The 15,610-nt window shown below is 49.7% G+C and overlaps 1 protein-coding gene across 1 annotated transcript in view; it reads left to right on the top strand.

Moving 5' to 3' along the window:
• Positions 1-8,507: 8,507 nt before the first annotated feature.
• Positions 8,508-15,610, top strand: part of CBFA2T2 (core-binding factor, runt domain, alpha subunit 2; translocated to, 2) — a 15,632-nt gene continuing 8,529 nt past the window's right edge. Inside the window, exons 1-4 of the mRNA XM_009581840.1 lie at positions 8,508-8,637; positions 12,479-12,720; positions 14,856-14,945; positions 15,523-15,610. Coding sequence (XP_009580135.1) covers positions 8,520-8,637; positions 12,479-12,720; positions 14,856-14,945; positions 15,523-15,610 — 538 coding nt within the window. The 5' untranslated portion in view covers positions 8,508-8,519. The remainder of the gene's footprint in view (positions 8,638-12,478; positions 12,721-14,855; positions 14,946-15,522) is intronic.

The raw sequence follows: 15,610 nt of genomic DNA, 5'->3' as shown, positions 1-15,610 counted from the left end.
TCCCCAAAACTTATTTGTGTGGGCACTAGCAATGTGGGAAGGGAATTGCTATGGCGTGTTGGTAAGAGCAGCAACAGCTCCCGGGTGGCTGCCACCCCGTGTGTAAATGGTTTTTAGGGCAGCTTTCATGGTCTGAGTAACTATTCCCTCGCTCCTTCATGGAAAAGAGAGCAGGAGAGTAGGGGCTACCACACCAAAGTGGTTTGTGTTCTTGTAGAAGCAAGATGACTAGAATTTGAGGGGCTTGATGTATACCCCACTCGGGGGGCTGTTGGATGCGATAGTTTGTGGGATGGATCCTGCATCCATGGGTTTGCACCGTTGGCCCTGGTATAAGTCTGTGGACCAAGAGAAAACCAGAGCTAAGGAGGCAGGGATGCCGTGCAGGTGGGTTTGTGCTGGTGGGTCTGCCATGGCCAAGGCGAGGGCAGAGCCAGAGCTGCAACCATCTTGTCTGGGTGGGAAACTGAGAGAAAAGAACTGCTGTGAAGTCCAGCCTGTGCTACTGATGAGTTTGTAGAGCCAGGCACATTAATAGGTTTTTATAAAAATCACTGAAGGGCAAGACAGATAAAGATCTGCAGTCTGCCTTCAGGAATAAATTATTAATCTTATTTCCCTTATTAACTGCTTTCTGGACTGGTTGCGAACGATAACATACTTTGCTCTTTCAAGTTCTTCTATCTGACTTTCACATTGAATTGAGATTTAAAGTGAAACAGCTGTGTGTGGGAGAGGAATAGATGGCAATGGAGATACACGCGTTTATTTTTGATTTATAAAATGCCTATCCCAGGCTCAGCAGCTCCCTCCTGTGTGATGCGAGGCTCTCCTGCGAGGTGCTGAGTCCTCTCCACTCCCACAGCATCTTACAGCTCAGGAGCCTAGATGTGCTATAAAATCAAGCTAAACAGGGTAAAAATAGGCTGATCGCATTTAGTGGAGGAAGTATCCGTACAGTAACATAAGTCACCCACTGCAACAGATGCTGTAGTATCATCTTAGCCAACTCCATGCTTTGGCGTGGAGGGAGGAGGACGGAGAAGGACCTTAGTTGACCAGTATTTGCTGCTGACCTGTTTGTGACACGCTCGCGTCTCGCAGTTCTGGTTGTAAATTGTCATTTATTGACTCGAGCAAAGAGAGACCTCTGGAAACCACCTTACATGCAAATGTCAATATTTGCATAGAAATGTAATCTTGACTGCAAACCTCTTAATGTCTCCCTCTCCCCCAAGTTGGGACTAACCCAGTCATCCTTTTTTTCCTAAGGCTGCTGTATTGGCTGCCTTGTTTCCGATGCTTATCTTCAGTCTTCCCCCTCCATCGCTTTTTGATGCAGTGATGCTGCAAAAAGATAAAATATTGGCTCTTTCCTCGACGATGTGATTTCAGTTTGAGCTTGGGGGAAGCTGTCTGGAAGCAGGTGATGGAGGGATTGCAGTGGCATAGCAGTAAACGGTGTCTTCTGGAAGCCTGAGTAATGATACTCTTGCTTTGCATGTAGATAACCTCTCATCTGCATGCCTTCGAGAACTGCAAAGGTGCTCTACAGATGGCTTAGAGCCATCAAGGGGAGGGAAAGGCAACCTTAGAGCGGAGGAAAGATGTTAATAAAATTTAAATGTAATTCTTCCCATTTCTCAGTTCCTAAATGTGAAAAATATTAGCTTGGTGGAGACTGAAAACAGATGGTGAGCAGTTGGAGCAGATAAGCATGTTATTCAAAATAAACATTCGCCAAAGCTGGGGAGGTGGCGAACCATATTTCATTTCACCCTATTTACATTATCAGGTCAGGTTACACTGATGCTGCCTCTCGTTTGCATTCAGACTATCAACAGGGAACCCTGTGACGCAAGCCAACTGCAGCGTGTCCTTTTCATCATAGACGTGTTTGGGCTAGAATGGATGGGTTTGGGCCATTTCCCTGGCTTTTTCTTCAGGCCGATATATTGAGCTGGTTATCTTAAAACAGCTCTCCTAGGCTGTAGGCAGGGTCCTGCCAGCCACCGGAGAGGGCACCGAGGTGTGTCCTTCCTTTGTTTCCCTCTTCAAATGGTCTCTTTATCCATTTAGACAAGCTTTGCCTTGCTTTATCTTAAACCAGAGACTCTTACCCATGTAAATGGTGGGGGAACAAGGCTCTGGTTCAGAGGACTGTTTCTAGGAAGGGTTCGTTTTGCTGACTTGTATGCGATCTAATAATTCATGCCTCTAGTCCAAGTGGTCATCTGAGGTGGTAGGGCCAGTGGAAAGAGAGGTGTGTCTGGAGTGGGGCTTATCTCCTTTGCTTTGATTAATGTTTTGGGATGGGCTGAGTCGCCCTTGGGGGTGTCTGTCTTTCTGTCCTGGGTGACCAAAGAATTTCTCCTGCCAGATTTAACCTCGGCTGCTGCTACTGGGACGATTCTCCAGTCCCTTGCTCTGAAGAGGCAGGTATGAATTTGGGGCTCTTGAGTTTTTGAGGTGAGGAGTGGCTTTTTAGGTTATGAGCATATTCTGCCTGTTCTAGATGAAGGTTAAAAACATCTGCTCTGATTAAACCTTTTCTTTCTGCATGAAACCGTTATGTGCTTTCAGTCCTGAGACTCTGAACTGCTGGGCAAACCCTCGTACACAGTCTCTGGTTCAAAAGACATCAACTAAAACCAAAACTTGGTTAATTTACAGACTTTCAATCTAACCACTTAGTGGTCAAAGCCTTGTTGACAAGGTCTGATTATGAGTCCTGCAAACTGCAGGGAAAAGCAAACCCTTCCCTGGGCATACCTGCCGGTTGTGCAGCGCTGTCTCAAGTTTAGTGTTTTTCTCTTATTTCTTCCAATATGTTTTTTTTTTTTTACTTCTACAGAAAGCTGGAGTGCTCGAGTCTGGCAAATGGGTTTGTGAGAAGCTGTTCCGACTCGGTGCAGCTTATTTCTAAATGTGATCTACAAAATCACTCCAGGCCAGGCAGGTTCCTCCTTCCATCTTAACTCTCGCGACAGTGAATCAAGGAGAATCCTACACCTGCGTCAAGAATGGCTTGAAGATATCAATGTTCATGCCGTATGTGCCCTCCAAACACCCAGCCACAGACTTTAAATCTGTTTCCCATGAGGGAGGAGGAAAGGCTTTACTGTCTTGAGCTGATAGCAGGGTTTGAGAGCCTGCACATACTCCATGTGCTCACTCATAGAGATTGCTGGATGGTGTTAAATTGTGCCTATGCAGATGCTATGGTGTAAGTTCGTATAAAGCATCCACGTTTTCTGCACCGTAGCAGTGGCTCTTTCTCTCTTCCCTTGCTCTTGGCAAGCTCGCAGCTCCGCCATCGCAGCTAGATCAAGGCTTTCTCTTGAGCACCATCCTGCAGTGTGGAGTGCCGCCAGCCTCGGGCACTTCACAGCTGCCCATCACCTCTTCCAAATGCGACCGTGCCTATGAGAGACGCAACCCGGGAGCCGTAGCCCCAGCAAGGATGTGAGACAGGTTCACGATACGCTTTTTGTTAATAAATATAAATCTTCCATCCTGATACTACTCTGCTCTCTGTTGGAACTTTATTTTGAACTTTGGGAAGCGGATGGGGAGGAGACTGTTCGTGTCTGTCTGCCCCCCGGGGTTGTTCCTGGCTCTCTTCTCTAGTTCCTTATCTTGGTTTTTGGGGGAAGGTAACATCCAATTTTCCTCATGCAGTGTTTTTATTTCTTTTTCATCGCTTAGGTATTCTCTAATTGCCAAAGGCATTTAAGGGTTAATTTAAATTCCGGTGTACTTGAGATACTCCCTAACTTGTCACTATTTTTTTTTCTTGTGCCTTTTCCCTTTTCTCAAACCCACAGTCATGAAGAGATAATAAGGTGGCTTCTTTATACAGTTTACAACACGGGTAAATGCTAGCCATTCTTCAGAGGTTAGCAACGCTCTCTTTGTACTAAACACCATAGGTGGAAGACTTCTTTAAAGAAAATAAATACGATGAAATCTGTCTCAAGAGGGTGTTGAAACTGCCCCCTCTAAAATGTGCTGCTGTGTTGGAGAGCTGGAGCCTCGGTCCCCCGGGAGTGCAGGAGTGGGACTTCTCTGAGGACCAGTCGAGACCCCAGGTTTTCTCCTGGCATACTGTCCTGTTGTCTCACTTAGCTCTTTCTCCTCTTCAGAAAGGAAATTCATCAGCTGCACTTAATCTTGACATATGCTCCTTTTTAATTTGTTATGCTAGGATGGGAACTGGAGCAGCAAAGGAAATATGGTGCATACCGACAGTCAACGCGGAGGGTCAAATAAAACCGAGGCCTTTCAGCATGTCGCTGGAGAGCAGAGGGATGAAGGGTTTCAGGTGTATTCAAAGCTCTGGGGCTTTCTAGTCTCTTGCACACCTGGGCTCCTTAAATGGGACACGCGAATATATAGGGCACGCAGCATAAACTGATATGTGCCTACAGCTGTCCTTACCCAGACAGCAGCTTTGCAGCATCTGAAATATGTTACTCCAGTCGCTGTGAAATCTGGTCTTCAGGCTTCATCGGCTTTGGAGAAGATGAAATTCTTGCATCAAGCCAAGACTAAAACAGCATCTCCGTGATCGGGTTTCATTTTACTCTGAGTGAATTGTCTTCCCATGTGAAACTCCAGCGTATTCAAGGTTGGGAAGGCAGCTCTCCCACCCAGCCGGGTGGCCACTGATGCCTCTTTCCGTGGTTAACCTTCGCAGGTCCTGGGTGCAAAGTTGAGCACGTGTCACTGTGAAGTTCTGACGTTTGGCAGCTTGACGGCAAAAGTGTTGTGCCATAAACGCGTTCAATCTGTGTCCTGCAGGCACTGCTTGAAAAATAACGACACGACATCTGTAAATGTTTCTAAGTCCAGGTAGGGTTTGGAAGGAGGAGTTTTTGAAGGAGAACAACCCAGTGTTTCCAGTTTAGGCAGTTCCTGCTTTGACGCTTGGAGTATTCAGTCATTGACAAGAATTATTGTTAGAGCACCATCCAAAAATCTATTACGGCATTTGACTCTTTAGCATGATTTCAGATGACTGATACGGTGGAATGACTTGCAGGCATTTTGAGGAGCATCTCAGCATCCTCTCTGTGCATCTGGAGGCAGCGCCAAAATGTTGCTGTTGGTGAGCCAGTAAGTATTTCTGAACAGTGAAATGCAGAAGAATGAGACCAGGACGGGGGCGTTTCTCCAGGGACCGTCTCCCTGGCTCATTTTTAGCCCCAGGTCAACTCGAGGCTGACTCAAGTCCTCGTTCGCAGTCTGGTTTGCTCACGTGATTCTCATTAAATGGATGTGTTTAGGCTAAAAATGAGAAGTTTTAGAAAGATGTTTTTTATCTGCGTTTATAGATGCCCCAGGTCATTAGCAGGAAGCTTTTAAATTTAACAGTCCTGTTTGCTTCTTGTCTGTCGAAGTGAGCTCGGAAAAGGAGGTGTTGGCTTCTCATGAGCTTTGATTTTGGTGTCTCATGCAGTAGCCCAGCAGTAGCTGGTTTTATTTTGGGGTTATAAATTCCATGTGACTTCCCCCCCCCCTGTAAATTAACCAAATGAGTTCTGCTTTCTTAGTGTGCCCTGGGAGCGTTTTCAGAGGAAAGAGGAGAAACCTTAAGGATTGGTTTCATGCTCTGTTTCTCTCCAGAGCATGGCAATATCAGGTTGGTCATATACGCCTGGGGAAGAGGGTTTCGTAGGAAGGGGGTGAAGAAGATCAAACGAGGCAGGCGGGTGGCAGTGCGCTGGTATTTGGGGTGTGCGGTGGGAAAGGGCTGACAGCAGGCAGGGAGCGATGCGATGCTCTCCTTGGCTTGCCTGCAGCTGGGCAGGCGTGGAGGTGGGCAGAGAGCTTGCAGAGAAGAGCATCAACCACATCTCTCTATCCCGGGACTGGGTGCAAACAGGTTGTGGTTCTCATGTATTATCTCATGGTTTTGCAATTATTCCCCTATTCTGGGCAAACATGTTTCCGTCCCCTGATGGTCATCAGGCAGCTGGCACCGAGTGGTGGAGAGGCACAATTACTGCTGTTTTGACTGAAAAATTTGTGTCATTTAGCAACGTTTCCCATCCCTGCCTAGGTGAGTGAACTCAGGCTTTTTGTGGTAGAAATGCCCCTAACTTCATGCACAAAACCTGCTCTCTGACTATTTTGCTGCATTTATTTAGAGAGGGAGGAAAGGGAGAGGTTTGTCTCCTCCCATTCTTGCCAATAAACTCACCTGCTGGAATAGGCACCTACGTGCATGAATGATGTCATATTCCTACATCAGTACATTGTTATTCTTCTGAATGTCATATTCATGCATGGATATGACAGGGAGAGTCTGCACATCGGTGTTAAATCATATGAAAGTTAGACCAAATGTATGTGAATAGTAGTTTGCAATATTGTATTAGTATGATCATTATATGTTAAAATTAATAGTAGTTTTCCATGGCTTTGGTATCTCCCGACTTTCCTTATGAAAGCAAAGCCTAGAATTTTTTTTTTTTTTTTTTTTTTTTTTTGAAAGCAGGCTTAACTAAATACAGACACAAACTTTCTGCCATGGAAGTATTGTGGATGCAGGTTTTATAGCGATTCCAGCCCCACCACCCCAGTTATTTCAGCTGCACTGAAGGGGCAGGAAAACATGGATTTTCAGCATGTATTCATCTCTGCTCCCCCTCCCACAGATCATCCTGCAAACAGCAAAAAAAATGCTAGGAATAACAAACTTCGTTTGTTACCTTGCTGGCGTTAACGATGACTTGCCATAAGGAAAATAAATGAGCCAGCTCGTGCCTGGTGTGTGGTGGCAGAGCAGGTGCTGGTGGCTCACGGAGCAGATTCCAGGCCAGCGGCACAAAGGGCTCGGGTGCCAGTTCGCGTCTTCTCTGCTCTTGAAAGCAGCATTTTTGTTGTCAGGAGTTGTGAAGTAGCAGGTTTTGTGGTTGTATTTCAGTGCAAAACTTTGCCGTCTATTCAGTGCTTCCCTGCTTTACGGGAATACAGCATTTAATTGCTTTGCCAGAACTTGAAAGCTGAATTTCTTACAGCTGATAGATATTTGTAAAAACTGTGGATTACAAATTAGATTGTAATTTAATTTGATTAGATTACAAGCATGCGCTTTAATACCTTTCCTCTGTGGTTTAAAGAGGCATCAGGACTGATTCTGGGTGGCACAGAGCCCCTGTGCACGTGTCGTTTTTCAGCCGTGCGCCCTTCAAGGGGGTGGAGGGGGAGCCCCCTTGGCCGCCTCGCCAAGCAGCGATGCTCGCTTGTGTGCGAGCTGCTGCGTCCGAAGCGGTGTGCTTGGCTGCCGCCCTGAAGCTCCAGCAGACTTTTCCGCTTGCCGACAGCCAAAAACTGCCTGAGAAAATTCACCGGTCCGAAGCCCAGCTCGCATGCACCCGAGAGAGGTGGAAGATGAGTGTCTGCACCTCCCTCGCCCCCCGAGCCGGGGTGCGGATGGGCGCGCTGGGAACCCATCGGTGTTCCTGCACTGGGACATGCTGGAGCACGGTCACAACTCGTTAGCGAGCTAATTGAACAAGGCAAGCGGCTTGAGGAGCAGGGAGCAATGATCACGTTCTCAAAGGGGCGATTTGCCTCATGTCACATCATCCGGGGTCACGAGCTCCGCAGCTAGGCGGATGACGGAGCTGCCGGCAGCGCGACATGGAGCACTCCTGGGGTGGTGTTGGCTCCCATGGGAGCTGCGCTTTGGAGATGCTTAGGCTTTCTTTGCTGAGCTGTCTGGATTTAAAAAAAACAAAAACAAACCCCCGCAAAAAATCCCCAAAACCCCCAAGGCTTGCATAAGCACCTATTTCCTCCTTTTCTCTCGTTTCTTCCCAAGGATGCCTTTTGAGGCTGATTTTAGCCACTGGAGCCAGGAGCATGGCCACACTGTTCAGCTGAGCTGGGACATCCCACCAGAGCCTGGGTCCCCAGAAGGGACCCTCAGAGGCTGAAAAAGAAGGTGCGGTGTGAGCTGGCAATGTATGAGACACTAGAGACTGCACGCAGGAGAGGGGGTGTGAATAGCTGATGTCAGCTGATCTTTACAACCCTGTGACCATTTCGGTCGCTTTTTTTTTTTTTTAAAAAAGCAAACATGCAAAACTGGTCAGAGAGCTCTTTGCCAAAGTGGCTGCTTTGGAGCATGTTTTTGCTGGTTGGGGAGCAGGGCTGGAGGTGAAACCTCGGCACCCCATGCTGGCGAGGTGTGTGTGGGCACGCCTGGGGAGTATCGAGGGCATCTTAAATCGGGGGAGAGCAAAGCAAACAGGCAGAAATACTTTGAGGAAGCATCTTCAGGCACGAGGGGTGAGAAGATGCGGTCAAGAGGCTGGGAGGAGAGCCCCTGTGGCGGCTCGGGGCCGTGCAGAGCAGCATGGGAGCCTTGCGTGACTTCCCCCCTGCCTCTCATCTTCACCCTTGTAACTGTACTTCGTGTGCTGGGCGGGGAAATGCTTGTCTGTGACTGTCACTAAGCATTACCACCTTCTCTTTGTACAGTTGCTGGTGAGAAGAGGGTGCCAGTGATGCCCGGATCGCCCGTGGAAGTGAAGATACAGTCCAGGTCCTCTCCTCCCAACATGCCGCCACTGCCCCCTGTGAACCCCGGTGGCCCCCGGCCGGTGTCCTTCACCCCGACTGCATGTAAGACCCCAGTAACGCTGCTTTTCCCGGGGACCAGCTCTAGCCAGGAGGAAAGGCTTTGCTTGTAGAAGTCACCAGGGATGGATGTCTCAGCCATCGGCCAGGGCTGCTCACCAGCATGGCAAGCATTAGCCACTCTGCACAGCTGTGAGGAAGGGGGGACTGGGGCTTTCCTGCTGTTCTGCTACATATGTAGGACGTATAACAGAGTCTGTGATGCCCCTCAACCCCCTGCCTGCTCCTACCTTGCTCCCGGTGCTGCCTTGAGTCCTTCTCTTTGCAGGTGCAGCCTTGATTTCTGCCATAAACTCCTTAAGAAATTGAAGTCTCTTAACAGGTTGGCTTCAAACAAGCCAAGAGCTGGGCTTTTCACTATGTCTTTTGGAGGAGTTAATTCCCGCTCTGCTGTATCTCACTTTGCAGACAGCATTTCTGCAGCTGAGATTAGAAAGTTTTCCTCTTTTTAATTTCCCAGCATCGGAAATTCCTTGCTGTCTATCCAGATTCTCTTTTCTCCATCTTCTCTTTATAATCTTTCCTGTTAAGCCACGGTCGATCCTGGTCCTGCCCAGCCGTAGTGTAGCCTCGCACCCACTTCTTCTAGCAGGGTGTTGCTCAGAGGTGACACCACGGACAGGATGGACGTACAGCCTTTTCTTATAGCCTAGAAAGTCTTTTTTTTCTCCCTTAGCCAACATTTAAGCCATTTAATGTCTTTTAAAAAGCATCATTCTGGAGCAAAGCTGCTTTACTTTGTTGGGCATGGAGTTATCTGACCGTCGCACGTGGCACATACTTATTTTCCAGGCTCTCCTCACCTCTTTTTCCCCCACGCTGAGCATCTCCCTAGCTGGTTCTGCATTGCTTTGCTGTCCACGACGGTGTCTGGGATATCTCACAGTTTCACGCTGGCAGTGGATTTCGGAGATTTACAATCCAGCCTCTGTCAGGACACACACTAATGTATTGCGTGATGCTGGCAATAGCACTAATCGCCGGGTTATCCCGCCAGACACGTTGTCCCCATTTTTATGCGCTGAGGGGTTTTTAATGGCTCTCCTTTTGCTCAGCCAGAAAAAGACCATTAGCAAAGTGACAGAAATTAATTTTTCCAGTGAGGTTGCTTGGCATGCTGTTAAGGGCCAAGGAGCCTGAATCTGCTGATTGCAGATGACTTAATTGCCTCTTTCCAAGATAGATGTGAGATGCAACCTGTGGTGAAGTCCATTCTTGCTTTTTTACTTCTCAGTTGCACCAAAGGGTCTTGGTCAGAGTCAGCAGGTGTGTGTCCTGCCCTGTAAAAGCCCACGGCTTGGGCAGGCGAGGAGGAACACGTTGGAGGAAGGCCATGCCTGCCTGTGGATTGCTAACAGAAGGGTTGGAGAAGCAGCAGAAGCCTTCAACTATTGAGGACCTAAGGCAGAATTTAACAGAGTAGGGCTAGACGATGACTTTTGTGTTCCCAGGAATTCAGCATCTTCCTCTCCCCAAACCAGTAACCCCACTGGTCTTGGTACACCACCTCACTTCCTTCAGCGCTGTCTTCTCACCTGGAAATAGAGGTCCCAGCCCGGCTCTGTGGTCTGTGGCGGAGCAGATCCTGGCGACGTGCAGGATCAGATAACTGCCAGCCGCCCTGCGGTAACGCCGTTTGCAGGAGGGTCAGGCAGGGTAAGCCTGAAAACGCAGAGAACGGTTACGGGGGCTGCGTCTAACGGCAGCCCCGACCCGACCCAGCTCGCTCCCATCCTTGACAGCCTCCCTGAGGGTCCCCCGCAGCCCCCGGGGGGGTTGCACAGCCCCTACTTCTCCCGGGGTATAAATAGAGCCTGTTACTCTCCCTAGTCTTTCATTTGAAAGAAAAGAGGAAGTGAAATAGAGAAGGGGGTAAAGCACCTTGATCGCGGCCGCTGGAGAGTGTGGAGCTCTGCAGACCTCCGCTGTTTGAGAGGAGCTTCTCTGGGCGGCTCTCCCCCCTATTTATAACACTTTTATTGTGAAATGCTCTTTATGAGTAATTGCCAGAAGCTCACATAGCTCTGCGTTTGGTGGTACTCCACAGTAGCTAACCCTGCGGGTACGTGCCATCTCTGCAGGACATCTCTGTTCCTTTGCTGCTTTGGGGAAGTCGGTGTGGACAGGAGTTTTTCAGGTTGCTTTGATCCATAACAAAAGGCATGAGCTTGCTTTCCCTCTGAACTTCCATCCTCTCCTGGCCTTCGCCTTCGTTTCATCATCTCTCCGTCTACAAAAGGACATGTCTTTGTTATGCCCCCAAAGAGCCTGTCACCCCTTGGTTATCAGGAACCACCTTTGATGGTCTCTTTAGCCTTATCTTTCCCTTGCATCTTAACTGACTCTGGTTAATCTTCTCGGGTTCCCTCCTGTGCTCACCACGGCAGGTCCAGGTGTGTGGAGCCTTTCCAGCCTCCGACCCTGGCATGCCCCAGAGCGGTTTAACTGTTCAAGTACCTCCTGCCGCCTTCTCCGAAAAACCCTCACTGGGGTCGTGAGGATTTGGTATGATTCTCGTGAAGCTGCAGTGGAAGTTTTGGCATCTTTTTTTTGCAATTTGCTGCTCCATCACAGCACGCACCTTCCCCTGCCCCACGTGCAAGGGGCAGCTCTGCCGGGTGGCTTCAGCGCTTCTCCTCTGAACGCCATCGTTTGAAATAAATGGTTTTTATAGTTTGTGGCCTTCTCTTCAGCGCTTGCATCCATAAGGCATTCAGGGCTGGGGTTTTAAGGATAACCCAGTGGATCAGCTAAAACTATATTTACGATGATGTACTTTTCATCTCTAAAATTCTGGGTTTATACTGAGTTAGGGCCCCAGCCCACAGCTGCTTTGCAGACAGGGCTCTAGATTGCACAACGGCGGCGCAGGGATGTCAACAATTTATTCTAATCCCTTGCCGAGTTCCCAAACTTCCAGCCTTCCAGTCTGTTTCGACATGCTCGCTGCTTACAGGAGGCAAAGTCGCAGATGGGACCAGGTTGGAAAAAACAACTGTGTTTGCGAAACTCCCTGTAAATCCCCAGGGAGGCACGGCGGGCGGGCGCTGCGGGGCAGGATGCTGCCAGCCCTCCTCGGGGTGAGGTGGAGGCACCTGAGCTGCAGTATCTGCTAGTGGGACCCCAGCTGTAATGAGCACTGATGACTTATTGTAAATGATGCAGCTGGGAAGGATTGTTGGATTGTCTGGTGTAATTTTCTGCCTGACACAGGCCAGAAAACGCTGATCGGTAATTCTTGCCGAGGGCTGTAAACTTTGAGCTAAAGCACATTTAATTCCTCGGGCTTGAGTGTACGGCACAGCTCGGTCTGCCGCAGCGGCAGCTTTATGCAGCCTGACCCCGTGTCCCCCGGGCTGCCTCGGATGCAAATAGAGGTGTGCCTGCTCTGCTGAGCCCGAATTCTGTTGGTGTTTGATGGCCCTGGATATGGAGCTTGCTGAGCGGAGGAGAGAAATGCCGGGGAAGTCACTGGCTGTGGTGTAAATCACACCTGAGCAATCCCATAAGGAAGACTCCTGCAGATGCCTTGGCTGGGTGTGTGGTTCTGACGTGCTGGGGGGTGCAGAGCATCCCCACGAGCTCAGGGGAAGGTTGAGGAGGAGGCACACATGTTGCCGGTGACCGGCTCCATCGCTGGGTGCCCTCTGGCATGGCGTGAGGGCTCTGCTCTGGCCATAGCCCCTTTTCTGGTTCTTGCCCTGTTTGCTAGCAGCAATTAACCGTCAGTAGCAGGCTCTTGGGTGGAAGATGGATCCTCTTAAACACCAGACCGCAGGGATGTGCCCATCTGAGGCTCAGTATTGCTTCTGTCTCCCATTTGCAGTGCCCAACGGAATAAACCATTCACCCCCGACGCTGAATGGGGCACCATCCCCACCCCAGAGGTTTAGCAACGGTCCTTCCTCCTCCTCCTCCTCCTCGCTGACGAACCAGCAGCTCCCGGCCACATGCGGCGCCCGGCAGCTCAGCAAGCTGAAGCGCTTCCTCACCACCCTGCAGCAGTTTGGCAACGACATTTCGCCAGAGATCGGGGAGAAGGTCCGGACCCTCGTCCTGGCATTAGTGGTAAGCCCCTCACACCGGCCCGGGCCGCCTTGCTTTTGCCAGATCACTTTGGCGATGGGATCCTGGCAGCCAGTACGTGCCCACGTTACACAATATTATCTGTTTGCGTCTTTACAAGCAGAGCTGTTGACTGAGCAAGAATCTCTAATGTTTATGCTTTCTGGTAAACTTGCTGACTTCTTTTTTTCTTGTCTTTGGTGGGTTTCAAAAAGCTGTTTGTCCAGTGGCTTTGACGTGAGCTTGTGTGCAGCTAAACTTAAGGAAACCTGGAAGGATTTGGACAAAGCTTTTCTATAAAGGCCACAGGTCTGGTGCCGTGGGCTCACTGGAAGCCTTGGGCTATGCTGGGCTTCTTCTTTTCCTCTCGTAAATGAAACTTTCCACACAATTCAGAGGAGCCTGTAGTTTTGTACTAGGAAAGTGTTTTCTTGCGTGTGCAGATTTATGATTGCCTGACCCTGACCACGGATCAGTTTACCTCTGATCTGCTTCCATACAAAGAAATGCCAGTTCGAGTCCTGACATCAGCGTGCTCAAACTCAACGCTCTTTGCTCAGCAAGGCAGTGAGGTGTAATGGAAAAAGCAGGGTCCTGTCGCTAGCAGGGACTCACTCTGGAAAGCTGGTAGTCCTTTTCTGCTCTTGAGTGTGTAGACAATATCATGACACTTCAAAGATTTCATTTATTGATACACAGGGATGTATTTTATGGGTTTTTTTTCCTCTTTATGGGCTGCTCCTGCGTATCTTAAAACCCACTGTCACAGGAAAGTTAACTATTGCCAAGGTCTGTGGAGGATGGGAAGGCTGCTGTGGCAAAATAGGAGGTCTGGGCTTCTGGTGTGCTGCTGCTGCTTTGTGTGATTGCATATTTGCATTACCAAAGGCATGATTCTTCCAGTCATATTCATGCCTGTGACAGTCTGAAAGTGCAGCTACAGGAAGGGGCTTGGTAAATAACTTTTACACATCTTCTGCCCTTCTGCATTCCCACACTTGGATTTGGGGTTGGTGGCAGTGCATGTATGTGCAAACTGTGTGTGTATGCCCTTGTGCCCTTTAGCAGCTATGGACAGCAGAAAACAGCCATCAAAACCCAAACAAACGGGTCTTGCTGTGGAATTGTATCTAATATTTGCAGGTATACAAACTAACTGGTAGAAATGCTGTGCAAGCCCAGACCTTGGACTGAGACCCTGGAGCACAGCACCACGCCGCCTGCCCAGCTGTGGTCCCGTGTGGCACCCAGTGCTGCTCCCGAGCTGATCTCTGCTTTTTGGCACGTTTCTTTAGAGGCTTGGCATGCAGCGAAGGTAGCTAGACTGCAGCAGCCTGGAGCATTTCTGCTTCCAGGGTTGGCGTGGGCAGAGCAAATGTGAGTCTGTCCGTGGCCTCGGGGGCTTTCACAGTGCTTGAGCACTGGATGCAAAATGCTGCTGCTGAAGAAGGAAAGCGTATGTATTTCCATGGGTGTAGGGTAGTACCTTAGCTTACCCTTTTGGAAAGGAAATTATAAGCTGTCCAGGTTCCTCTGACTGTCGTTCTCACCACTGGTTGCGGTCATTGCTGCAGGGATGAACTTGGTACGTGCAGGTTATCAAATGCTGCTTGTCCCAGGGAGCACCCAGCCTGAACAGCCACAGGGGATGCGAGGTTGGGCCAGGGAAGGACCGTCCTAGTGGGGTGAGCAGCAGGCTGATGGAGACTTCGTGGATGGTGGATAGCTTAGACGAGGTGAGCTGAAAGGGAGGAAGGAGGAGAGGAAGGTGTGCAACTCTGAGCAGCTGGAATCGCTGTCTAGCTCCCCGCAGCCTGCCCCAGGCCACCTGGCCAGGGTGCAGGAGATGCCAGCTGGGTCCTGCTGCCTCCCAGAGCCAGTTTCTGCCTCTGGAGCTGGGAGGATGCTCGACGAGGCAGCGCCCGGCTGTGCGCAGCGTTCACCCCTCGCCTAGTGCAGCATTTCTACTCCGCTGGCCTGAGTCTTTTTGGCTGCATTAGGCAGGATCCGATGCAAACGTTGTCAGTCCTGTAGTGGCAGATGCAGTCTCCCTTCCAGTTCTGTTTGTTTGGAGCCGTTTCCCATGTGTCTAAAAATAAGAACAAATTGTCATTTCATTTTTTAATTTCTTTTCTCAGAACTCAACGGTGACAATCGAGGAGTTTCACTGCAAGCTGCAAGAGGCAACGAACTTCCCCCTCCGGCCGTTTGTGATCCCCTTTCTGAAGGTGACAGGGAGCTGGTGGGGCTTGCTGACGCTCCGTGTGCCAGTCTGTGCCGCTTGGCAGCATGTCATTGCTGGGAAAGCTCTTGTTTCAAGCACCACAGCAATTTTGTTGAAGTCCAAGACAGACTGCACAGACCGTAGCAGTGGCCATGTGGGACTGGCTTGCGGAAAGCTAACGTTAAAACGAGTGCCACATATGTCTGCTTGTATGTTAGGGATAAAGGAGACAAACCAAGCTCCATTCGGCAGCTACTGATCCTATAATCTTATTTGCAAATGTTCAGATCTAGAATATTTGAAGTGTTGGCATACGGAGCACGTCTGGGGTAGTTAGATGCTAGAGTGCTTCCCGTGACACTTGGTTTTTGGGTGCACCTATGTCAGGCCATCCTCAGCTCTTGAGAAAATACGGGTAAATCTGACAGTGCAGACACCAGGAGCTGGAGGATCCTGACTGGGGGCCACAGGCTCTAGGCGTTATTGCTCTGAGGTATTATGTGTGCACAGCAAACCTTCTGCGAATGGCTGGAATCGCCTGCCCGCAGCCTGCGTAAACCAGACCCACGCTTGTTTTCCAGGCCAACCTCCCGCTGCTGCAGAGAGAGCTGCTGCACTGCGCCCGGGCTGCCAAGCAGACGCCTTCCCAGTACCTGGCGCAGCACGAGC

This window comes from Fulmarus glacialis, unplaced genomic scaffold, assembly GCF_000690835.1.
Source record: "Fulmarus glacialis isolate BGI_N327 unplaced genomic scaffold, ASM69083v1 scaffold1867, whole genome shotgun sequence".
NCBI lineage: Eukaryota > Metazoa > Chordata > Aves > Procellariiformes > Procellariidae > Fulmarus > Fulmarus glacialis.
The sequence above is the reverse complement of the archived record's forward strand: the minus strand, read 5'-3'. Positions and strand labels throughout refer to the sequence as shown.